Source organism: Pithys albifrons, chromosome 16, assembly GCF_047495875.1.
Source record: "Pithys albifrons albifrons isolate INPA30051 chromosome 16, PitAlb_v1, whole genome shotgun sequence".
Classification (NCBI taxonomy): Eukaryota; Metazoa; Chordata; class Aves; order Passeriformes; family Thamnophilidae; genus Pithys; species Pithys albifrons.
The window spans coordinates 823,890-849,383 of record NC_092473.1 but is presented as its reverse complement, the minus strand read 5'-3'; the positions used below and the strand labels follow the sequence as shown (position 1 = coordinate 849,383).

Here is a 25,494-nt window from a genome sequence, read left to right as displayed (position 1 = left end):
CCAGGGGAACTGAAGGTGTTTTTCCAGAGTCAGGGTACACCAGACTGGTGAGACTGGATTCTGCTCTGTGCACCCCTTACCTGTCTGTGTGACACAGGGGGAGTACAAAGCCAAGGGCCAAACCCACAGCTAACACCAGTATTCACTATCACTCCATCGAAGCAAAGAGCACTGGGGAATGAGTTATTAACCATAAGGTATCCCAAGATGAATATTTTTTGAAAGCATTTCTTTCCTGGAATAGTCCTTGTGAGTGATCCAGAGAATTATGTTTCCTTTTAAAGAAGTCCTTTAATTTATTCTCTGAGGCATGCATTCAAAAGATTTAGTTACCCTGAGCTATGAAATTAAGCTTAACCAACACTTCAGACTGGTTATTTATATGATCTATTCCACCACACAGTTACTGGTTTAGCAGTCAGTGGTATCCCCAAGTGCAGTAGATACTGGTGATGGTCATGATTTTTTCAAAGCTTTTAATTTAGGCTATAAAGGATCCACACACTTTGAACACCCACAAAGGTGATTTGAAGCAATCTGAACAAATTATTTGTAAAAGCCAGATTGCACCTTATTTCCCTGCAGCTTCTCAATGCATCTCAGTGGGAGCTGCCAGAATCAGAGGGAGGAAAAATGGACTCGGGCTGTGCCTTTGTCTCAGGGACACTGAAGACAAGCCCTGCAATCACAACCCAGAGAGCAAACGCCTTGGAGTAGTGTTTCCATTTATTTTCCAGACATTCTGTTCATCTCAGATCTGTGCCCCATTCATTGCCATCTCACAGTACAGTCTTGCATCATGTGTATCTCATTTCCCAGTGACACTGAGGGCCTTTATTGAGCTATGTCCACCATGTCCACTATGTCCCTGCTCACATTCCAGGGACAGCGTCCAGTGGTACGTTGTCATATCCTGCTGGATATCCCTATGCTCTTTGTCCAACAACTGGCTGAGGTGCTGCTTTTCACTTCAAGCATTGCAGTTGGGATAAGCTATACAAAAAGAATAAAAAGAGCAGTACCTATCCCAAGACAGCTAGGGCACTACAGATCAAGCTGCTTTGATTACAGCCACTAAATAGACTTTGGTTTTCCATCTGAAATACCAAAAGGAATCTGTTGGAGACCCCTGAGTCCCTCGGGGGAGTTCATGCTCCTGTTACTACCCAGAATACAAGCTCTAAAAGTCTGACACTGAAATCCAGGCCCCTGTAGCCTCTTGAGAATATTTTTCCTATAAAGCTGCAGAACCGTGAGCAAATAGCCTTGTATGGTAACTTGGAGGTAGAAACGCAGGGGAGGTCGCTGAAAAAGTCTTGGATGGTTAGGAAGAGTTAGTCTTGTGTCACAAAGCTTGTTCTCAGCCTGCTCTGCCTGGAGAGGTGGCCCTGGGGTGTCCTTCCCATCTCCCATCTCCCAGCACCCTGGTGGTCGCGGTTCGGAGCACGACCAAGCCATGGGACACTTATGTTGGCTTCTGAGGCAGCTCCGTTGGACTTGGTGGTTGTGGCTGATCACTCTTGGTCTGGCTTGCAGGAGGGGGCCACGTGGTCTTCTGATGGAGGTGGCTGAGGAGGAGAAACAGGAGTTCAGTGATTTGGGAGCAGGACACAGAGGACAATGTGAGCACAGCACTGGTTACGTAGGAAAGAAGAGGAGGCCACAGATCTTGCCTGGCTAGTGCACTGTGCTGGCCATCTACCTTGTCTGAAAATGCTTTTCAAACCTTGAAATCATGGGTTTCAAATGTCTATTCTGTCTTTAACTAAAGAACTGTGCTGGCAAGTCTTCAGCTTGAGCTAAGGTGATCAGCCCAGGTAGTAGTAGGAGACATTTAGGTCTAAAAGTGGCCTTCCAGCAGATAACTTTAGGACACAGCTCTGTTAAATATAAGCCATTTAAGAGGTTTTAGGGAAACTTAAGGTCCAAACAAAGCCATATCACCATGCTCTTCTAGGCTGGGGCTTCAGAGCATCTTGATACCAGAACATAAAAGATTAACATTCACTGATGCTTTTCCCCTTATGCAGAACTCACTATAAAAATTCCAGCCAGACAAGCCACAGAACCACAAATTCCCATCTGGCCTGAAGGAAAAACAACATTTTAGAAAGCAAAAGAGAGATCCAGGAATTCATACCATCCTGCACTGTGCAGGGTGGGAAGTCTCTTGCTGTCTAGGAAGGGATGTATTTCTCTGACATGGCCATCTGGAGGCAACTAACTGATTAGAAGTTGTCAAGCAACAGTTTTGATTTAAAAAGCCCAACAAGCCAAACAGGAATTTTTAGTGTGTGTGTTGTCAAAATTACAGACCGAGGCAGTTTTGACACCTACTCCTTGTAATTTGGGATTCCTTCAGCAGGCAGGCACTGGTCCCTGTCCCATGGCAGAGCTGCAAAGGGAAGAACACAGCCAAGCATAAGTGAGGGCTCAGAGACATGCCCAGTGTGCTGCTACATTATGGTAATTCCCATTTCAATGAGGCAGAAACTCGGGAAGTGCTGACACACCTACAGTTATTTCCCTTGAGTCTTGTGCTCTGAGAGAAAGGCAGTGCTGGGCCATGGCCATGCTGAGTTGGTGAAGAGCATAAAGAGCAAAGACTGGACACCTGTTTGGGGCTGTTTGCTCACCTGGTTATGACATGGAGGAGATCAGAAACTCATTTTGTGTGGAAGGAGACACATGGGGTCAAATAACTGCTGCCAAAAATGGTTTATGGCTCTGACTTCCTCAGAGCCCCAGCCCAGGGAAGTTAATCCAGACTGCCATGGAACTCAGTGCCTTTCCTTTGGTTTTCTCACAGCATGGCTGGTTTGATGCCAAGGAAACAGGGAGATGACTGTCCCCTCTGTCCAGCATTGCTGCAGTGGGATGTGGATGGCTCAGGGAAGGGCTGGATCCCTGGTTCAAAGCCATTGGGAAACTGGATGGGGTCCAGCAAGAGGAGCCCCAGGGCTGATAACCTGCAAGGAGAGGCTGGGGAGGGCTGGGGGAGCTGGGCCAGTTTAGTCTGGCCAGGAGGAGGCCCAGAGGCTGCCCCAGTGCTGCTGCAGGGGCAGGGAGAGGGGTGTTGGAGCCAGAACTGGGCAGAGCAGACACTGTAACTGGGACCAGTGCCACATCCTGCCCTGGGGCAGCTTAGGCTGAGTGCTGGGAAAACCTTCCTCGGTAAGGGAACACATCATCCAGGAAGGCTGTGGGTCTCCATCCTGGGAGGCTGAACTAAAGCTGCTAAACCCACTACAGACCCTGTCTAGTGGGGTGGTCCTACCTGGAGCAGAAGATTTGACTCCTGATCTCCAGGATCAGGATCTTTCATGATCCTGTGAAACCACCCTCCTTTTCCTGGATAAGTGCCTGGATAAGTGGCACCCTTTGACTCCTTACCCTGCAAGTCTGCATTTCAAATTCCAGGCTGAGTCACATGGACACAGGGAGGGCAATTCCATCTCTGTTTGCATGAGAGAATCAGGGACACATATGGGAGGCTGGACTGGTATGGCAAAAGTTACAGGAGGTGGTGGAAACTGTCCCTGACACTGACAGACATCCCTGGGACCTGCTTGGGTTTGGGTTTCTGCAGTGAATTTAGTGCTTACCATCCTTGCTGGAGAGGATTGGAGCCAACAGCTCTTTAGCTTCTGAGAGCAAGAGGTCAACAAGATCTGAAGACGGAAGAGATGTGTCTGAGACTGCCTCTGTTTTATCCTCTTCTGTTGCATTGTTGACGCTTATAAATACGGAAAGTGCCATCAATACCTCTGACATGAAATGGTCATTGAAAATCCTGGCCAGCCTCTTGTGCAGGATGTGCTGCATAAATGCTGGGTGTTCAGGGAGATTGCATCTCAACCCCTCAGCAACTTGGGACACTCTCTGCTGGACATACTTGCACTGTTTTGTTACAGACAGATATTATTCTTCAGAATTTTTTGAAAGCATTTCCCCCTCATTACAGGAGAAGTAACGAACCTGGGAACTTAAAAATTGTTTCCCATTCTTTTTAAAAACTTCTGTTTTTCAAAGGGACTGGTAATTATCGATGGGACAGATGGAATCTGCTAAAAACACAGAGAGTTGGGATACCTTTATTCCCATGTGGCAGGCCGTAGGTCAGGGTGGGGGGGAGTCCAGAAGCCCAAGCTCTGTTTCTGCAGCTGTTCATGCAGCACAGAGAGCCACAAGAGCTCTTTGCTTACACCCCTCTACTGTAAGGGCTGAGACAAAAGGACATGGTCCTGCAGCCAAAGCCTGGTTTGTGTTTGGGAGAGCAGGTGGGGCAAAATTCTGAAACAACCTGCTTAAGGTCTCTGCTAAGAGAGCAACTGAACCAGAGCAGTGTTTTACCAAACTCACTCCCCAAAAAAGCCTGAACAGAGGCCAACCCCACCCAGCACCAACCCACCAGCAGCCTCCAGATCATCTTTCTCCCATTGTTTCACTTTCAAAGTGACAAAGTGTGTTTAGAAACTCTGGATAAGTTACATGTGAAGCACTTTCCCCTGAGAAAGGTCAGAAAAGGACATTTCATGTTGCTGTTCACCATTCCCAGAAGTCATCTCCTACCTTTTCTCATCTGGTAAATGACTGGGTGTGCTCAGGACCTTGTGAACATTCTGCCATAAACCAGAAAAAAATAAAAAAAAATATTTCAAACTTGCAGGAATGAATAGTTCCTGAGAACAAACCCCATGGGTTTTTCCTGATGATCAGATTTAATATGACAGTAATCAGCTTCTGCTTATTCATTGCCCTTGAAGGAAATATCTCAAGGCCTTTTGCAGCTCAGGCAACATTCACAGCCTATGCAAATGCACAGACACATCTGAAATCTGCATTTTAATGCCAAAGCTAAAATACATGAAATACAACAGAGAACCCTTCCAGAGAACCCTTTTGCAGGCTGTATTTCGGTGAGCCTTGATCACTGCTGCCAGCAATCCCTGCTCCCTGGGCTGTGCCTGCACGTGGAAGCTCTCATGGCATACACGGGTCATCACTTCTCAGACACTACTGAGGGGTGCATAAAAAAGGAAGATCTTTTGCTCCAGAGCTCAAAATCTTGTGACGTTTGACCCTGGGGCCAAGTTAAATCCATTTCCAAAGTCTGACCCCAAACTGCACAGGCTCCAGCACACAGTGCTGCAGATCTGGAGGCATTTCAATTCTGCCTTCTCTGGAGCAGACAACAGAACATCTACATTTCCTTTTGCTCCACTATTTGCTCTGGATTTCAAGAGCTCTTGGGACAGGTCACTGGAAGCCATAGCAGATACACTGAGTATTAGTGCTTCCCATACTGGCCAGTTCCTGCTTACACACACTGGTATTCCCAGTATAGACAGTGAAGTGGAAGAACAGCCAATTAAAAGACTAAACCAATTATGTGGGAGATTTTGCAGGAAATCTGAAGGGAAAAAAAGCACTGGAAGAGCAAAACCACTCTTCAAGTTTGTAGAGAAGCAACCAGCAACTCTGGCAAGGGGAGGGTTACAGAGATGATTTCAACAGCAGAACAGCCTCAACCAGAACATCCCAGAGGGACTGGTGAGCCAGTGGGAGCAGAGTCACCAGCAAAACCTGCCCCACAGAGCTGGCATTGCTTTGAGGGATAGGAGAATATGTGAGTTCATCCCCAGTTCCTCCTCACCAACAGACAGGGCTGTTTTAGGGGGAGACAGGAAAAAGAAAACCCTCTTGTTTATGGAGCAGGAAGCTCATGGGACTTGCAAAGCCCCCGTTAAGGGGAGAGACTGTGCTGATGGCACAGCTCTGGGGGGTTCCACACCTCACCTGCACAAACAGGAGCAGTTTCCTGTTGCAGATCTCCAGGCGCTTCCGTGAGACTTCGGATTTCCGTAACTGGCCATCAGCCAGGGCCAGCTGCCTCTTCAGCTCCAAGATGTCCTCCTGGCACAGGGACAGGGGAGAAAGAGAAAGATGGTGGGGATGCTCCAGCCCTGGCTTTTGGAAGCACCAATTTGTGACATTTGCTAAAAGTCCTTTGTGAAGGGACAGTGGAAATGATGGAAATTGTAACACAGACCCAGAGACTGCGTTGGCCTTGGGGTCACACACAACAAATGATCTGTGGGCTATTCCATTTTCCTCTGCATAAAAAGGAGGAGGGGAACCTTAGTTGGGGCTGCCCCATTCCTGGAAGTGTTCAAGACCAGGCTGGATGGGCATCTGAGCAACCTGGTGTGGTGGAAGTTGTCCCTGCCCATGGCAGGGTAGAATGAGATGGTCTTTAAGGCTTCTTCCAACCCAAACCCTTCCCTGACTCTGTGATCCCCCAGAAAGGTCTGTAAGGCTGTGGGGTTTTCCCAGACCGAGGGGTTGCATTACCTCTATTTCAGAGACGTGTTTTGCTTTCTTCCCCACCAGCTGCATCTTCAGTTCTGCAATTTCAGCCTCCAGCAGGTGGATCACTTCCTCGTAGTCCTGCTCGGCGCTGTGGGCCTGTCTCTGCACCACCTCGGCCATCTGCAGCTTGTTGTGCAGCGTCCGGTTCTCAGACAGGAACCCCAGGGCTTTCTGGAAGCAGAGACAAGTTCTGGTGAACTCACCACATCCTCCTCAGCTGCCAACACCAAACCCACCCCAAGGGCCCCAGAAACCCCTTCACTAACCTGGTTCAGCCTCTGAAGCTCATCTTCCATTGACTTCTTGCTGTTCTCCACCTCTTTCAGGAGAGACTATGGAAAATATTTTCACCGGGTTAGAAGCAACAAGAGACAGGACATCCTCTAGACAGTGTAGCCCTTATCCAGCAGAATATTTTACTGACAAAGTTCTGTGCACTCTTTCCCCCCACAGGGAGAGTTTTTCTGGACTGTGACCTGCAGGTCTACAGAAATCCCCTTGGACAGAACCATGGTGCCAGCAGCTCCAGTTCTGCAGCCAGGGGAGGGTGGGAGGACAGGAGATGCTTCTGATTATCATAGACTTGAATGATCTGTGAGACACTCTTTGGTACTTTTAAATCTATTAACTCACTGCTAAGAAGGATCTGCAGACAAGGGGACACGGGCTTAAGCTCTGCCAGGGGAAATTTAAGTTGGAGATCAGAAAAAAATTCTTTACAGAGAGTGCTCAGGCATTGGAATGGGCTGCCCAGAGAGGGGGTGGATTCCCCATCCCTAGAGATTTTTAAACACAGATTGGACGTGGCACTGGGTTCCATGATCTAGTAAATGAACTAGAGTTGGTCCAAGGGTTGAACTCGATGATCTTGGAGGTCTTTTCCAACCCAATCGATTCTATGATTCTGTGATTCTATGACTTTGAGTACAAATAAATTTCTGTTTGAAGCTGAGAGTGAGCAAGAGGCAATTAAGGAGAGTGAAGGGTGAGAGGAACGCACAGAACGCAAACTGGTCACTTCTCAGAAGGGTCAGGTCCCACCATTACCCCCATGGACAACCAGAAGGCCCCAGCCAAGGAATCTGCCCCACCTTCAGCCGCCGCACTTCGTGCCGCAGGTCCGTCATCTCCAGGTGCAGCTGCTCCAGGTCCTCGTTGCCATTGCAGTGGAGAGAGTCAAAGGTCTGCAAGGAGAGGAACAGACTCATCACACATTGAATCCAAATCACTTCAAAAAGGACTCAGCATTTTTATGCAGAAGATCCAAATGCACATTGAATGATTCAGCTCCAGGATGAGGGTTTTTTCCTCACAGAATTGCACTTTGTGATCGCTGTTGTTGCTGGAATAGCTGTGCTACAGTGAATTTTCATTTTATGAGCCAAATGAAATTAGTTAATATTGATTCATTATGGCTATTTTTCCTCTCCATCAATGCCAGGCTGCTTCCTCATATTATCCCACAGACATTGTTATTTCCTCATTAAAAAGTGAGTAGTTTGAGATCTTTTATAGAATTTCCTATAATCAAAATGATTAATGAATAGTTCTGCCTTCTCTTTATAACTCTAGAACAACCAGAAAATGGTAATTTAGCTTTCCCCATCTCAGAATTCCATGGATTTCTCAAGGAAGATTCCATGTACAAGAGCTTTGGACTGACTGACCTGGGAGTGAAACGCTGACGTATCCAGCAAATTGGCCACTTCGTGCTGTGTGAAGAGCACGGAGTTGGAATCCAGACCAGCCTCATCCAGCTCCTCCTGCATCACATCCCTGAGTGCTTGGAGAACATCTGTGAAAAACAAGCAGTTTTTACCAGGCTCAAAGAGAAAAGTGTTTTGTGTTAGGAGAAAATGCCACCAATTTGGGGGCATCACTGATGCCAAACAGAGCAGGTTTAGAGATGCCAAAAAATCTTCTCTAACACTTCTGGGTTCCTCAGCAATCCCATAAAGATTAAATCAGTTGGTGACAATTTTTATCAGATTTTGTTTCTTATCCAATTGAAAAAACTACTTTTAAAACCCTAAGCCCCCCAGATAATTTTACAGGGGGATTTTCATGATTGTAGTTTTGAGGGGTTTAAAACTTTAAGCCAAACCTACATTTCTCTGACCTGCACCTGCCTCCTGGTGACATTTCCAATGTTGTTGATTTAAACAAAAAGTCTGAAAATCCAGTTGCCTTTTACTTTCAGACATAAAAGAGAATATGACAAGAGGGGCTGTGTGGGACAGATGGGAGCCATCACAGGGGTGGCACCTGGGTCTTGGAGCCTCCAGCCACAGAATCACAAAATCACAGAATGGTTTGGGTTGGAACGGACCTTAAAACCCATCTCATTCCACCCCCTGCCATGGACAGGGACACCTTCCACCAGCCCAGGTTGCTCCAAGCCCTGTCCAGCCTGGGCTTGGACACTCCCAGGGATGGGGCAGCCACAGCTTCTCTGAGCAACCTGTGCCTGCCCACCCTCACAGCCAAGAATTCCTTACCAATATCCCATCTAACCCTGCCCTCTGGCAGTGGGAAGCCATTCCCCCTTGTTCTGTCACTCCAGGTCCTTGTCCCAAGTCCCTCTCCAGCTCTCCTGGAGCCCCTTTAGGCACCAAAAGGGGCATTAAGATCCCCCCAGAGCTGGAGGCGGCTCTGCAGGTGGGGTCTCACCTGAGGGGGCAGAGGGGCAGAATCCCCCCTCCCCTGTGCCCAGGCTGTGGGACCAGCCCAGCACAGGGGGGTTTCTGGGTGCCAGCACACACAGCTGGGGCAGGTGCAGCCTCTCACCCACCAGCACCCCGAGTCCTTCTCCCAGGGCTGCTCTCGGCCCTTCTGTGCCCAGCCCAGATCTGTGCTTGGCATTGCCCTGACCCAGGTGCAGGATCTTGCCATTGGCTTTGTTAACCTCCCTGTTGCACAGACCTCATGTGGTCCCGTGTCCCCCTCCTCCCTCTGCACAATACCTTGGACAAGGTGCCTCATGTCTGTTCTGTCTAGTGAGGACATTGCTGATGGCTTTGGATTTTTGCTAAAAGTCTTCTGGGGAGCAGACCCTGTTGGTAAGACATGCTCTGGCAGGTCACAGAAAGCAGAGCTAGTGTTTGTTTTGTGTGTGTCCTCTGGCCAGCTCCTGCTTGGAGAGCTGGGATTTTGAGGAAAGTGAGCCCTTGCATCAACTTCCTTTTATTCTGATTTTACATGTGAAAGTACAAGGGGGAACAGCTTTAACCTGAGAGTGGGTTTGGATTAGATATTGGGAAGAAATTCCTCCCTGTGAAAGTGTGAGACTCCGGCAGAGGTTCCTCAGAAAAGCTGTGGCTGCCCCATCCCTGGAAGTGTCCAAGGCCAGGTTGGATGGGGCTTGGAGCAACCTGGGCTGGTGGAAGGTGTCCCTGCCCATGGCAGGGAGTGGGACTGGATGGGCTTTAAGGTCCCTCCCAACTCAAACCATTCTGTGATTCTACCAAATGCCTTCTTTTGTGTTTGTGACTTTTCTTAACTCTTTTGAGACTCCATCAATCCCCAGGCAGGGTCTCACCTTCCACCTCTCAGCAGATGCCTCTTTCCTTTCTCATCTGCCAGTGAAGCTCCCCTAGACCAGCCAAGCTCCTGCTCACCTCCATAGGCCACTGTCCCCTGCGAGTCCGTGGTCAGGCTCTGCCTCAACTGCCTCTTCTTCTCCTCAGTCACATCCAGACCAAGATACTGCAGAACCTTGAGCAGAAACAAGGAGCCTTTAAAAAGAAAAATACTGGGAAAGCAACTCTTTGGAGTAAGCACTGGGAAGACACCTGGTGCTGGGTTTCTCCTGAAAGTGGCTCTCCAAGGAAGCATCTCCTCAAGGAGCAGACTTGGGCTGGGTTTCTGGTGCTCCTTTCCTACATATGTACAGAAATGTCTGTTCCTGAAGACAGGCACATGTTCATATCCCTCCAAGAACATTTCATACAGACTGCAGTCAGATGTGCAGCTCTGATGAGCTCTCAGGACCTTTATCCATAGCCAGTGGAGTTTGAGCAGGGCTCAGCTGGCAAGAGCTCAGCCTCTCCTCTTTCTCCTACTGCCCAGGAATTGTGCTTGGGACCAAGAAGATAAAGGCTGTTCTCAGAGTATTTCCCATGGTGAGAGGAGACATTCAAACATTTTGTTCCTCCACTTCATCTTTTGCTCTCTCATTACTCCTGATACCCTGACTTCTGCTGATATTTATCAGTTCAACCCCCAAGGCACCACACAGAGCAGACAAATCTGTGCAAGCCCCACTTCAGTGCTGGTGGCAACAACTAAAAGCTTTTGAAGGACAAAGTGGCGCTCAGCAGACTCTGGGAAAGAGCCTGAGGGAAACACTGGCCTGGCCCAGGCTGCACACACAGCTCCTGCTCCAGCACCTCCCACCAGGGCCCCTTGCTCACATTTCCATCACTAAGTCCCTGGGGCCTGTCTGCTCTCCCATTGCAGTCCCACCTCCTGCTCCTCTGCCCCCTGTGCATGGCAGTGCTGCAGGATCCCAGACTGTGGGATGCTGGGGGGGGGCTGCCACCCCAAAACCACCTCAGGCTGTGCCTGGCGGTGTCACACGCCGACCCTGTCACTGCTGCAGCTGCCCGTGGGTATCACAGGCTTTTCAAAGGGGAAACCCACCGCCCTCTCACCCAGAGGAGATGCTTTGCGAAAGTCACTGCAAAATGCCGTCCTAAATCCCACTTGAGGAGCATTAGGCAGGCTTAGGAGAACAGTTCCTGCTGGCGCTGCCCTTCCGGGAGGTGAGAGCAGCCAAGAGCTGCCGTGGGGTGGCAGCACATGTTCGTCACATCGGGGCCACCACGGTGTCCCCCGGGCCCCCCGCCCCCCAAATGCCAGCAGAGCCCAGGGGGGATGTGCACCCTAAAGCCAGACTGGGACGTGGTCCCCAGGGCACTCTGCCCGTCTCCAGGGTCTCCATGAGCAAATAGGCAGCCCATGGAACATGTTGTCCACAAACCACTGAGAGAATCAGCAGTTCTGGCTGGACCCTCAGCGAGGCTCCTCCTGTGCCAGCCTCTCCTCGCCCACCCCAGGCTGCCCCAGGTCACCCCAGCAGTGACAGCAGCACCAATATTTCCAGTCCAAGGGAGGTGCAAATGCCAGGAGACTTCTGGAGCCCCCCAGAGAACTGAGAAATAGCCAGGATGAGCCAAGGTATGATTAAATGCTTCTTTGGACACAGTCAGGGTGTTTCACTACTCTTTCTTCTCCCTTTTTACCTTCAGAGGCTGGACCCAAACATCAGCACACCCTGCTGAGGAGAGGACTATTTCCTGCACAGCTCCCAAGGAGGAGGCCTTGCTTTGGGGAGAGGGGCCCCTTCCACTCACCAGCTCCAGTTTCCCATCTTTGAGCCGGATATGGGGATCCAGTGCTACTTTTGGTTTGGTGCCTGAAGCTGCTTTGTGATTGGATGCTGAAGTAGGTGCTGAAAAGTCAAAAATCAATGTTAATGTGGGAGCATTTGGGTAGAGGAAAGAGGTGTCTGCAGAGCAAAGTTAGAACTCTTAATTACATGAAATATCGTGTGTGTGCAGCAGGACAAAAGTCAAAGTCCAGGACTTATTAAATCTGGTTCTGGAAGGCTGAACTAGGGCACCCTTGGAAAGACTGGATAGTGGGGCAAATCCTTCTGAAACTGGGTATGGTTTAAAATGGGATGTTTCATCCAAGGACCAAGGACTGCGAAAATAGCACTTTGGAAATTTCCAGTCACAGAGTTTTGTGGAGTCTTGGGCTTTGCAGTTATGGTGAGCTATGACAAAAAAGAATTAAACAAAATCTGCCTGGTTCCCATCAGCTCTAACTGATTAAGCAAAACTGAAGCAATTAATGACACCCATGGGATTGGACAGAGTAAAAGTGATGTGCAAAAGCACCACTGCAAGACTTTTCCCCTCTCCAAGACTGTAAAAATCCTTGAACCCTTTTTCCCTCATTTGGGCAGGCAGGGATTTTTGGTTAGAAGGAGCCACATGCATTGTGAGGTGGCCACAGAAGGAGAGGTCAGAAGGAGCAGCTGCTGTGCTGGTGGAAAGCTGCTGTGAGAGGAAAGATCCACATGCAAACAGCTGGCTCAGCACTGCCAGCACTGCTGCACAGCTGGAAAGGTCCAGAGTGAAGTCCTGCCCCTCCACCCTGGAGGGAGTCCCACCTTTTCCATTCTGACTAACCCTTCTGTAAGGAATCAGGATATTCCCTGGGAAAAGGGCTGCAGAAGGCATTGCCTGCTTGGGAGCAACCCAGCCAGACTCCTGAGAGGTGCAGGATTGCTGTGCCTGCCCCTGCCCACCCTCAAACCATCAGCCCAGGGGACACCATTCCTTCTCATGCAGTGGCACTGGACCTGCCCAGGAAGCAATTCCTTTGGCCTGCCTGGGGTCTGACTGACATCATGGGAGGCCCCACTTTGCTGAGTAACTCCACTCCTCTGGAATCTCTGGAGCACTTCTCCCCACACCCTCCTGGCCATCAAGGCAGGGCCCAGTGCAAGAAGAAGGAGCAGCAGAGGTGCTACCCAAGTGTAATCCTCCTAATCCAGGTGTCCATTCACTCTGCCAGAGCTGGGAGTAATGAGAGGTAAAAGGTGAGTTTGCTGGACTGGCCACCAACACTTCACTCTCCAAGTTCAGGGCCAGAGCCATCACCCCTCCAGGCACAGTTGATCAGGATTAGCTCTGGGTGGCTTTGCTGTCACTCTGGCCATGGGGATATTGAGGGCATCCACCAGGCACCCCGAGACAGGCAGGCACCGGCCCAGGCTCCAGGCCTGGCTGCTGCTCTTTCAAAGCCATGGGTGACACAGTGACACAAAGCCACTGCAGCATTTCACAGCAAAAGCCTGGTGTGACCAAACCCCCCAGCCGAGTCAGGCAGCCACCAGGTCACTGCTGTTGCTGGATTGCTCTGTTCCCACCCCCAGCTCTCCGTGGTGGCCACCTGAGAACTCACCTGACGCCTGCAGGACACTCAGGACAGGGAGGACAGAGCAAATCACAGAATCATAGAATGGATTGGGTTGGAAAAGACCTCCCAGATCATCAAGTCCAACCCTTGGGCCAACTCCAGTCCCTTTACCAGATCATGGCACTCAGTGCCACGGCCAAGCTCACCTTAAAAGCCTCCAGGGATGGGGAATCCACCCCCTCTCTGGGCAGCCCATTCCAATCCCTGAGCACTCTCTCTGCAAAGAATTTTTTCTGATCTCCAACTTAAATTTCCCCTGGCAGAGCTTGAGCCCATCGTGCCCCCTTGTCCTATTGCTGAGTGCCTGACCCAGGGCCTCTCCACTGGAGCATGAAAGGCAGAGCTGGAACCTGCTGGGCTTGCCCAGGTTGGGCACCCCTGGGACCAGAGCTGGTACACCCAGCCCAGCACCAGCTGCTCCGTCTCACGCTGATCCCAGGTATGCACTAAACTGGATTTGCCTCCATTGCCTGCTCTCAGCCTTCCAGGTGGGAATTAGAAAGCACAGGGATTTGTAAAGTAGAACCAGTGCCCCAGCAGCACATGGGGAAGGAAGGGCTGTTGGATTTGGAGCTGCAACAAGGAAGAACAGCACTTGCTGGGGACTCACTGTGAATTCCCATCTTTTCCTCAGGGCTGGAGTAACCTCCATGTCACAGGGATGCATGTGGGGTATCTGGTGGAGGTTCCCTGGGCTCTGGGTCATGGGGGTTATTGAGGTTTCCCAACATTCCTAAGGGATCTAGGAAGCTGCAGGGTGACTTGAGTTCACCTGCCATTGCTGCTGCCCTGTTGGGTGAACAGAGGGGTCTCTCCACAAAATGCAGGAGCTCAGGAGACTCAGAGCAGGGAGACAAAGCACAGCATGGAAAATGAGTGAAAAGTGAAGCCTTTTGGATGTGGAGAGAAATCTGATTTAGTCACATCTCAATGCTGTTTCCCAGTTTGGCCAACTGAGGGCATCCTTGCTGCCTGTCAGGGCTGCTGTGTTTGTCACCACTGCCAGTAACTGCCCGGTGTTATCCCTGTGTCCCAGGACTGCCCTTCCCACCAGAGGGAATGTGACCCGTGATGAGACCTGCTGAATGTCTGCCATGGGCAAAGGCACTGCTGCAAATGAACCACAGGCTGAGAGTGGAAGAATTTGTGTCCTGTGAATCCTCAGTCCTTGCATGCCTTAGTAAAGAGTTTTGTTGCTATGGGCAAACATGGACACAGTTACTGCTCCTTGAGTAAGCCAAGTTGCTGCCTCCCCTCTCTCTGAGCAGGTAAAGTCTTGCTATCACCCCCTTAAATTCCACCAGAGCAGTGTAAACACCAATTAAAAAATACAACGATAGAACAAGAGGCTGATTGGCTGAAAGAGGGCAGGGTTAGATGGGATATTGGGAAGGAATTCTTGGCTGTGAGGGTGGGCAGGCCCTGGCACAGGTTGGGCAGAGAAGCTGTGGCTGCCCCATCCCTGGGAATGTCCAAGGCCAGGCTGGACGGGGCTTGGAGCAACCTGGGCTGGTGGAAGGTGTCCATGGCAGGGAGTGAATGGGATGAGTTTTAAAGACCCTTCCAACACAAAGCATTCTGTGACTCTGTGATTTTATAATTTCATCATCCTCAGCTCTGAGGAGCCACAGCTGTTTGTCACCCACACAAGGGGCACAGCTGAGCAAGACTCTTACCTGAGACCGTGAGCTCTGGTGGACAAATGTCTGGTGACAAAGAAGGCACAGGAAAAGGATTTTCACGTCTATTCTAGAAAAACAAGACAAAATAGCAGAGACAGTCACTAAGGAGAACCTGCTGGTGTAAATACAGAGCAGCAGACAGAGGTGTTCAAGACACAGCCACCCAGCTGGTCCACAAAGGCACCACCTGTGCAGATGGACCAAGAGAGACTCTGGGGGTTTCTCTGGGAGCTGCTGGACCAGGCACATTCCTGAACCATCCCAAGAGTTCTGCTCACACGGACCAGTCTGTCCTTAATGTGACTGTGACAGAGCTGTGGGTAAGGGATCCACCCACACTGCTCAGCTCCAGCTCTAGGGGCTGCTGCTGCTCTTTCCAGCCTGGTGCACCCAAAAGCAACACGTAGATGACACTGGAGCAAGTCTGTGCCTCCACAGGGCTGGAAGGAGATGTTTTGTGAATGATCTGGTATGAAGGAACATCCAGCTGGCCTCTTTCTTTTGCCTGAGAAAACACTCTTTCCTCAGTGTTTGCTTTTGCATTCACACTGTACTTGTGAGTAAGAATTGTGTCTCAGGTCTATCAGGGTGACAATAAAATGAAATAAAACCAGACTTTCCAAAGGAGATGTGTAGTTGCCACTTATGTAGAAAAGCAGAAAATGTTCTGGATGGCTGGAAAACAGGGGATTAAGGAGTTTGGTTCTGGAATTTTAAACATTTTTCTTTAGAGGGACTTTGTTATTTTGGTCACAGCCAAACACAGATGAGGGAAAGGAACTTCCAAAGGAAGTTTGTGTGGGAGAGGGCAGAAGGTACACCCAGCATGGCACCAGTCCAGGAGAGGAGAGACAAGTGCACAGAATCCAGACACAGAGCTCAAGGATTGTGTGGATAAACCCTCTCCAGCCACACACAGCTGGAGCACTTGTCTCTGCAAACACAACGTGGAGCTCAGGCTCACAGGGAGAATGAGCCTGGCTTATCTCAGAGCAGTCTGGAGCAGAAACGGGCTGTGTAGGAACGCTCTGGATTCATCCTCATCAGAGGCCTGTGAGAATAAAGGGTTGTTCCTGCCTTTGGGTAGGAGATCAAACTGACTCCAGAGATCCCTTCCAGCTCTATGACTGCAGAGGAATGAGATGCAGGTTGCTACCACAGAAGGGTTTTGGTTTATAAAACCTGAGACTCCTGAAACAGGTCTGAATGGAGGCCCTGGAGATGAAACTCCTCTCGTTATCTCCACAGATCCTTCTCTGTCTCAAACCCAAGAGGGAAGAAAGGATTTCAGATTTAAAATACATGCCTGTAAAACACATATCAGTATTACAGACTTTCCACTGTCCAGAATTATTGCCAGGGAGTTCCTAAAGGAGAGTCTTCTGATTCAAGAAAGATCACAGGATCTGTGCTGTGAGATGTGAACTTCAACCTACCTCTGGGGACCTCACGTGGACTTTCAGTCTGCAGGAGCTCAGGCCGTTCCCCACAGCCTTGGGAGGCGGCGATGGGATGTTGTTGTGCACGGACAGTCCAGGGTGGAACCGTCCCCTTCCAGGAACAAAGGCCACTTCTGTGCTTCCCTCATGTCTTAAAGTGGCAGCAAAACAGAACATCTTATTACCAGAACAAAAGGCACAAATTTGCAGAATTTCCATGCTGCTGGTTCTGTCTCCAGGATAATCTCCCCTAAGCCTGTGTGGCCTGAGCCAGTGCAGCTGGAATTTCACCATCTGAGTCCCATAGAATCACAGAACCACAGAATTGTAAAGGTTGGGAAATGACCTCTAAGATCATTGAGTCCAACCACAACCCAGCCAAGGCCACACTAACCCATGTCCCCAGCTGCCACATCTACATGTTTTGTGAATACCTTTGGGGACAGTGATTCCACCCCTGCCCTGGGCAGCCTGTGGCAGGGCTTTACAACCCTTTCCATGGAGAAATTTTTCCTAATATCCAATCTAAACCTCCCCTGACACAACTTGAGACTTCCTCATGTCCTGTCACTTGTTACTTGGGAGGAGAGATTGATCCCCCCTGGCTCCACCCTCCTGTACAGATTGGGAAGGTCTCTCCTGAGCCTCCTTTTTTCTGCTTCTTTGAACTTCAGTTCTGTTGCAGAACTCTGCTGGGATAGGAGTTATTCATGAGGTCCAGAACATAGGGAAGGTTTGGATTACACTTCAGGATGACCCATGTCTCCAAGATTTCCTTACGTGACCACCTATCAGGACCATCGAGACTAATGATGCTCGTGAAGGCAAATATTGGTATGACATGAAGGGGTTTCTACTTAAGACTCAACAGCACCCTGATGATGATGACAGGAAATATGTTCTATGCCTACCTGAATTTGGCTTTTTCAATTATTTTTCTGGCCTCTTCATGTGTGCTGCCCACCAAAGAATCCCTGTTGATGGCTATCAGTTGGTCCCCAGGTCGGAGCCGACCATCCTAAACAAACAGGGAGACAGACACAGCATTGGGGAGGAATGTCTCTGCCCAAAGCCTTCTCCTGCATCACAACCTCCTCATTAGGCTGTGCAGTGCATTATCCATCTACTCTTCGAAAAGCCGCTTCAAAACAGCCCCAGCCCCCAGGAGAGGTGCCCCTGGCACAGCCACCAAGGGTTTCCACACCAGCTTACCTTGTAACAGTCACCATCTGGCAACAGCTCCTGGACATAAATCATGGGCCCATCAGGCCTGTTAGATCCACCACTGATGGTCAGCCCCAAGCCAGCAGAGTTTGCTATAGAAATGCTCTGGATTCCTGAGTCAATGGAGTAGCTGCAAGGGAGAGACATGAGCAGGTGCCTCAGGGGTATCAGTTATTTTCCCACATCACTGAACAAATTCTGCCTGGATTTCTTTCTGTGCATGATCCTTCTACCTTCTCCCAGCTTTTTCTCTGCATCATTTCTTCCACCCAGCCTTGGAAAGAGGAGTTGAGGGCTCCTGCTCCTTGGCAGACACTGTTCAGTGTTATGAAGGTGACTGGCTCACATCATCCCAAATACCAGGGAATACCCACAGAATCACAGAATAGTCTGAGCTGCAAGGGACTCACAAGGATCAGCAAGTCCAACTCTTAAATGAATGGCCTGTACAGGGATCAAACCCATGACCCTGGTGCTGTTGGCACCATGATCTGACCAGCTGAGCTCATCTCAGGGTCTCATTTGTGTTTGGAAAATAGAGAAGAAACAAAAAGTTTAATTAAAATATATTTGTCACTCCTGGTTTTACAGCCAAAGGATTGACATGTTTGTTGCTTGAATCCAGCAATGTACAGATTGGTCAACTCCTGAGCAGCTCTTGGCAAACCTCAGAGTGAAGTTTGGCATTCACAGCTGAGTGTGTCTGAACTGAGGTTTGGACTCAGAATCTTCCACGGTGCCCTAAGGAATGGGCATCCTTTGCAGCAACACCCCCCTCCCTGTGAGTGCTGCTGTGGCAGGGGGAGAGATGGCTCTGCCAGTGAAGGATGTGAATGGAGCAGCAACCAGGCTGGACCTTTCCCTCCAACAGTGACTAGACAGGACCCAACACGCCACCAAAACCCAGCCACAGCAGGTGGATCTGTTACAGGGAGGGTTTGTGGGAGCAGAGATTTCACTGACCTCCCAAGGGCTGGTGGGCAGCACTGCAACACAGAGGGTTTGGGGAAGGATTTGCTGGGGTCTAAGGGTCAGCAAACTTTTTCTCCAAATAGGACAGTGCAGCTGGATTTTCAGCTTTTTCATTTATTCCCATAGCAACCATTCCCAAACAATCTGCACTTTCTGTCCTACTTGTGTTGTCTCACAATTTGAGACACAATGACAGTTGTGCATCCCATGCCCCACCGTGGTGTCACCACCTCATGCTCCCCAGTGGTGGTCAGACCCCTCAGTGAAGGTGCCTTAATCTTATGAAAAAACATTGCATTAAGGTAAATGATTTTAGGAAAATGATGTCATGAAATACAGCAGTAAAACCTCCGTTCAAATCAAAATATCAGTCACTGTCTGTGGTGTCTCTGAGCTGTATCTGAGTCCTGTGCCTCAGGTAATGTCATGATGAGAGGTCACAGCCCGGGGACAACCTGAGCAGAAGGGATGGCAGCCACAGGCATAGAAAGACCCATGGCCCAAATGACATCTGTCAGCTGACCACCAACACTCAGCTGCAGTCAGTGGTCTGTGATTCCAGGAGAAGACCACTAGGGCCTAGCACTGGCCTGGAAACAAGCAGAACATGGGAGTGCATGGCAGCACTGAGCGAGGAGGTCACCAAACCAGGTGCCCCATTTTCCTGCCCATTTCACTGGGGTTGGAACAAGATTATAAAGGTCCCTTCCAAGCCAAACCATCCTGGGATTCTCTGTCTGAGCCTGGAGCGTGTTAACAACACAGCAAGGATGGTTTGTCCAAACCAATGGCCAAGGAGATGATCTGGCCTCTCCTCTGTACGGGTCTCTCACTCCATGCAAGCAGCTTAAACCTCTGGTGGCAAATATTTGTCCTCTGCAAATCCCTAATAAGCTGGTATTTAGCAAGAGGATTTACTGGTTCTGCAGTGAGGGCTGATTCTCTTTAGCAGTGACTTGGCTTGTTTATGCTGAAAAAGGAGGGAAGCTGCAAGCCCTGGGGACAGAGGGTCCCTTTCCCTGACTGTGAACACCCTCCAAGATGTTCCTCTTGGGAAGGACAACCCCTGGAGAGGAGACTGCAGAAAAACAAGCTCTGCCTGTCCAAACCTCTCACCTTTGGAACGTGAAGGGGACAGACGACCACATGAAAATAAAGGCTCCGGGAGATGCTCTGGAGACCAAAGGATGCAGTGACTGTTGGCAGCTGCCATTGACCCCAAAGCAAAGGGTGTTGGGAATGTTTGCATGGAGAGGAGTTTGTGCTCTTGGGCACGGGGTCAACGTGCCAGAAGCAGGGCAATAGGGCACAAGATGCCAAAAGAACTCCTGAAAGCAGGACTGGCCTTTCAGGAACACTCTGCTTATGACAGGGTTCTCTCAGCTGGCTGTAAACCACGGCCTCTCCCTGGGACTTGGAGGGGAGGAAGGGCAGCTGCTGCACAGTTAACCACTGACTGCCTCAGCTGGGAAGCTTTTCACCTCTTGGACACAAACTTCCCAGGAACAGCCAAGATGCCACCACGACATCTGTAAGATGCTGCGGTAGTCTCGCAGTAGAGAGGACATATGGACAACCAAAGCCATGCTCCAAGCACTGGAATTATTTCCTGGATCTAAGACAGTCTCAGGCACTCAGTGATGTCCCCGTGGCCCACCGAGGGCCAGCTGTGTACGTACTGTGCGTGCGGGGTGTGCGCCGCGTTCCCGAGGAAGGGGCCGTGGGAGTTGGCAGGACTCAGCAGCAGAGGGCTCTGGGAGCGCGAGGACGAGCCCGACGAGGTGCTCTCCAGGTATCGACCTGAGCAGCAACAGCAGAGTCAGCCCAGGGCACACAGACCAGCCCCACCCTCCCCCCTGCTCTGCCACTGAGAGCTGGCACCATATTCCCAGTCTTGGAGGAAAATCCCATGTTAGTTAAAGACATCAGGTCATGGCTCATGGAGAGGAAACGTTCAGCCTTGTTGGCACAATTCCGGCACGAGATTGTCACCCCTCTGCCAGCCCTACAAACCCTGCCATAAGGGAAGGGTTGCCAGCCACCTGGTGGGATGCCAAGACAGAGGGATGGCTTCCTTCTCTATGCACGGGGTTTGTGTGCTGGCACCTCACTTAGGTCACCCTTGTTGTTGCATCCCATAAACATTTCCCATTAGCAAGTGAATAATAATGATTGTTGAATGAATTATTGCTGAGATGCTTCAAAATCCAGCGCAGAAAGCTAAAGCTGCAGCTTAGAAAGGGGTCCTGATGGAGTCACCTGCCCAGCACATCAGTTCAGTGGAGTCTGGGGATCTGGGCAGTGGTTCCAACCCCAACTCAAGTCTCCCTTGTTCACCCTGAGGAGGTGGCTCATTGTTGTGCTTGACCTGTACCCTGTGCTGGCCATGCTGCTTTGAACCTGGGCTTGGAATAAGGATGAGCTTCCTCCAAACCCCCACCCAAGCACCTAGACAAATCCAATCCCAACTCCTCAGAGTTGCACTTGGCCAAAGGAGACTCTCCCTCTGGTTCCCCCCAAAGACACACTGAGGTACTCACTGCCACCAGGCAGGACCGGTGAGCTCCGCGCAGAGCCCGTGTTGCTCTGCGAGCCGAACTTCTCCAGCAGCTCAGAGAACTCCTTCCTGGAAACACAAACATGGTGAATTCACCTGCTGCTCAAAAGTATTCCCCACCTGATTGCATGGCAACACTACCTCTGGTGGCAGTGACTTAGTACCAAGTCTGCAGGGCTGGTGCCCTCCAGCAGTGGGGAGCAGACAGGGCATCCTTCTGCATCAGGGTAATGCTCTGGTTTCAGGAGTTTGTGCAAGGCTTCAGGTCTGTAATCAACCTCAAGGCAGAGCAGCTTTCCTGCAATGGGCTGGAGCTTCAGTGTGCTCCTTTCCTGCCCTGGGATGTGTTCAGGGTGAACTTAGGCAAGAGGAGCTGGGAAGGACCATATTGTTAAAGGTCTTTTCTGGCCCAAATCATTCTGTGGTTCTACGGACAGGCTCTGGTGTTGAGGACTGTCATTCAGGAGAGGGGGCAGGTGAACATAAGCCCTGCTTTCCATCCTGCTGTGCACTCCTGCCTTGTACCCAGCCTCATGGACCCTCCCAGGAATCAGCTGGAATATTTTCACCCCCAACTATAAGGCTCAGAAATTTTGGAAACACTCCCCACAGGTTTAACAGACTGTCAGAAGGAGTTGTAACTGTGCAAACTTTAAACAGAAAGGCTTGGCCTGCTTGTGTCTTTCCTAGAACAGCTAAATAGAGATTATTCTCTGGTTTTAACTCCTCCTCTCCTGGACAGAAAGCAGATCCTTCCAGCTCTTGCTGGAGTGGAGATGGGATGTGGCTTCTGAAGCACATGCTGGAGCAACTGCCAAGTCCCTGAATCCATCTGTGGTGAAGTTCTCCACAAACATCCTGGGTGAAGCTCTTGGAGGATAACACCTTAACAAAGACCTGCACTGAACCTCACCCCTGTTATCCCCCACAAAGCTGCCTCTGTGCTCAAGCACCTTCATTGGTGCTTTGTTGTAGTTGGAGTTTGACCACCACGTAACCACCCAAGCGTGCCAAGCCCAGGATGGGCTGTAACCACCTGTACCCCACAAGTGAATTGCTTTGTGACCTTCCTTTTGCCAGGTGTGGCTGCTGGTGGTTTTAAACCCCACGAAGAACCACCACTATCCATTATCCATGTTTACCAACTTTGCCTCATTTCTGAAACGCTTCTTTGAGCTGCTGTGATCCTCTCACATCCTTTTGGATGGGGGGCATGGAAAGGGGTGACATCTTCATCGTGTTCATATTCATCACCCTGCTGATCCATCCCTGACATGCTGGGTCTTTGCTCCCAGGGATGTACTGTCCCTCTGCAGTGGGGGGTCCCTTTCCTTCACAACCCAACCCCACCCTGCCTGATCGATCTGACCTTTTGGCACAGAGGAGGAGGACTAAATTCTTACACATGCCTATAAATAAGCAGCCAGGCAGGGGGAGAGACCCTGAACGTGTTGGTTCTCTGGTCACAGGAACACCTTTAGAAGTCCTCTTTGAAGGCATGAGGGAATCCCCATGGGAAGGAGCCTTCCTGAGGCTACAGCCCCAGGAAAAACCTGGTTATGAGTGGCTCCCTCTCAGGCTTGACAGTCAGACAAGCCCAAGACACAAACCTGTAGGAAGGCAGCCACAGCAAAGTTCCCTGAGCGAGGAGACAGCTCTCACACACAGACGCTGTGTCATCTGCGTTCCTCACCAGGACACAGGGTATATATTATTGGCTGGATTCGAGTCAACAATATTAAATGGTGAATGAATCATGACCTCCTCAGGTTCCTGCTGGAAATACTTTCAGTAATTTACATCTTCCCAGTAACAACCAGTGCATTAACACACTTCAAAGAGCAGTGCATGCCTTATCTAATACTGCCATCAAATTTATGCCTCATTCCTTCCTCTTAAGGCTAATTTAAAACCCAAGTGTCACACAATACTCTGTGACATGCCTTGGTGAATCCCAATATTTGCATCAACACCCTTGACTTTATCAATTAAACCCATGACCTTAAAAAAAGACAACTTTGCTCAGAAACCCCACCTCCCACAAAGCTGTTTTAGTTTCCACTTCTTGGGTACAAACTTCCCAGGAACAGTCAAGATGCCAGCACAGCATCTTCTGGATGCTGTGATCTCCCAGCCTTTGTGGGGATAGAACAGTATAAAGGACATCAAACCCATTCTCTGATCTCTGGAATTATTAATTGGATCTCTTCCTCACACAGTGTTAGACATGTGGGGATCTTTTCATGACCCACCACATGTGGGGCCAGCCCTGTGTGACCTGTACATACTGTGCATGAGGAGGGGGCAGCTTCAGAATGTTGGACATCAAAAAGCACATAAAATATTAGCAAAAAATTCTTCACTGAAAGGGTGTCAGGCACTGGAAGAGCCCTGGGAAGTCATGGAATCACCATCCTGGAAATGTTCAAAAACATGTGGATGTGGCCCTTGGGGACTTGGTTTAGTGGTGGCCTTGGCAGAGCTGGGGGAATGGTTGCACTGAAAGACCTCAGCGGGCTTTTCCAACCTGAATGATTCCACAGCCACTGGGAAAGTGGCAGGACAACTCAGCTCCCTCAGCAGTAGGACAGCAGTCGGGGTTCTGTGGTTCCTTGGGCTGAGCCTTGGCAGGATCTTCCCTTAGCAGAATTTTCCACTTCCCAGCAAAGCCTCTTGTGTTTCTGCAGGTGATTCAGCCCAGTTTCACTGGTCACTCCCTCAGCCATGGCCTTACCCCTCCCTGACCGTGCAGGGGCAGGTCAGACACGCTGGAATCTGATGTATTGTTCCCAGTGATTACCAAGCCTTCAGCTCCTGGGGTTTGTTTTGGGTTGGGTATTCCTGTGGTCACCTGTTGTTACACTTCCCTCAGATAATAGTCCATCAGAGCACAGAACAGCTTATGAACCTAAAACAATGGCTAAAATGCTCTTAGTCAATGCAAATTCAACTAGTCCAGAAGCTCTTGTGCTCCTCCAGCCCTGCGAGCCCGGTCGTGGATCTGCACGGTGGAACTCTGTCCTAGGCGAGGACACGCGTGCTCTGGGCAGCCTTGTTGTTGTTTATTCCATATCCTTCAGTTCAGCCACAAAGGAGTATTTAGCATTATTTGCTCAGGAGCCTGAGCAATGAGCTGGAGCCCAGGGCTGCCCCCCGAGCCCGGGACCAGCCCAGGGAGATGTGACTAAATGGTACATCACACACCATCGTCCCAGCTCCGGCTTTGTGGGTCAGGGCTGCAAGCCCCAGTTCCAGCAAGGACACAAACAATGACTAACTCCAGGCACACACTTGTCCCAGCAGGAAGCAGAACTTTGCTAGTGTCAATCTCCTGGGAATTAATTTTGTGCTCAGTGCTGTGTTTGGAGGAGTTTGCAAAGAGGCAGATGATGCCCAAACATTGCCAGGTGATGAACACTGAGGGAATGCCAGCTGTGTGCTTTCAGACACCAAGACACTTCAGAAGATGTCTTTAATATTTAAAATTTGACCCTTGCTAAAACATTGTGAACTGTCAGGTGCCTGCAGGACTAAAATGCCTGGCTTTATTAAAAAACAACAACCATGGGGTTCTATTAGGTAGAAAGTTCATTTTAACAAGCCTTCTCCAGCTTTCTTTCATTAGGATGCAAACATTTGAGGTCTGGAGGATGCCTGCGACAGAGCTTGGTCCCACTGGCCTTCAGGATGACAGGTCTGCCAGCACAGCCGGCTGGAGGATGACTTTCCTCAGATTAAGCAGCAGGAGGTCAATCTTCCTGCAGAATGTTGTTATTTTATCTCATAATGCCTCTTTGTCTTGCCCTTTTGTTCTTGGGGGAACAAAGGGTGAGTCCTACATCAAAGGTTATGTGAGCACAGAGAGTCTGGAAACCTCAGCTGGGAGAGAAAGTGGAGCCTGTGACTTCTGAAATTAATAGTTCATCTCAAAAAGCCAAACCTGCGGGTGAGTGGGAGCCATGAACACAAAGCACTGCAAAAACATCACAAAAGCAGGTTGTCACACAGAGATCACAGTGACACTGGGATCAAGGGCACCCTCAGCCTCTTTGGAGATGACACTGAGCTCAACAGGAGCCAACAGTGTGCCCAGGTGGCCAAGAAGGCCAATGGGATCCTGGCCTGGATCCAAACTAGCGTGGCCAGCAGGCCCAGGGCAGTGACCCTTCCCCTGGACTCTGCCTTGGGGAGGCCACACCTTGAGTGTTGTGTTCAGTTCTGGGCCCCTCAGTTGAGGCAAGAGATTGAGGGGCTGGAG

At 50.0% G+C, this 25,494-nt stretch overlaps 1 protein-coding gene across 3 annotated transcripts in view; it reads right to left on the bottom strand.

Moving 5' to 3' along the window:
* Window positions 1-713: 713 nt before the first annotated feature.
* The window catches only part of LOC139679318 (syntaxin-binding protein 4-like), a 47,933-nt gene continuing 23,152 nt past the window's right edge, over window positions 714-25,494 (bottom strand). For all 3 annotated transcript variants that reach the window (XM_071570976.1, XM_071570977.1, XM_071570978.1), the window contains exons 6-22: window positions 21,220-21,305; window positions 20,359-20,479; window positions 17,696-17,837; window positions 17,395-17,501; window positions 16,481-16,634; window positions 15,039-15,111; window positions 11,727-11,824; window positions 9,990-10,086; window positions 8,040-8,167; window positions 7,464-7,556; window positions 6,639-6,704; window positions 6,355-6,543; window positions 5,800-5,916; window positions 4,573-4,622; window positions 3,606-3,736; window positions 2,338-2,395; window positions 714-1,568 (exon numbers count right to left, since the gene is read on the bottom strand). In XM_071570976.1, coding sequence (XP_071427077.1) covers window positions 1,466-1,568; window positions 2,338-2,395; window positions 3,606-3,736; window positions 4,573-4,622; window positions 5,800-5,916; window positions 6,355-6,543; window positions 6,639-6,704; window positions 7,464-7,556; window positions 8,040-8,167; window positions 9,990-10,086; window positions 11,727-11,824; window positions 15,039-15,111; window positions 16,481-16,634; window positions 17,395-17,501; window positions 17,696-17,837; window positions 20,359-20,479; window positions 21,220-21,305 — 1,813 coding nt within the window. In that variant the 3' untranslated portion in view covers window positions 714-1,465. The remainder of the gene's footprint in view (window positions 1,569-2,337; window positions 2,396-3,605; window positions 3,737-4,572; window positions 4,623-5,799; window positions 5,917-6,354; window positions 6,544-6,638; window positions 6,705-7,463; window positions 7,557-8,039; window positions 8,168-9,989; window positions 10,087-11,726; window positions 11,825-15,038; window positions 15,112-16,480; window positions 16,635-17,394; window positions 17,502-17,695; window positions 17,838-20,358; window positions 20,480-21,219; window positions 21,306-25,494) is intronic.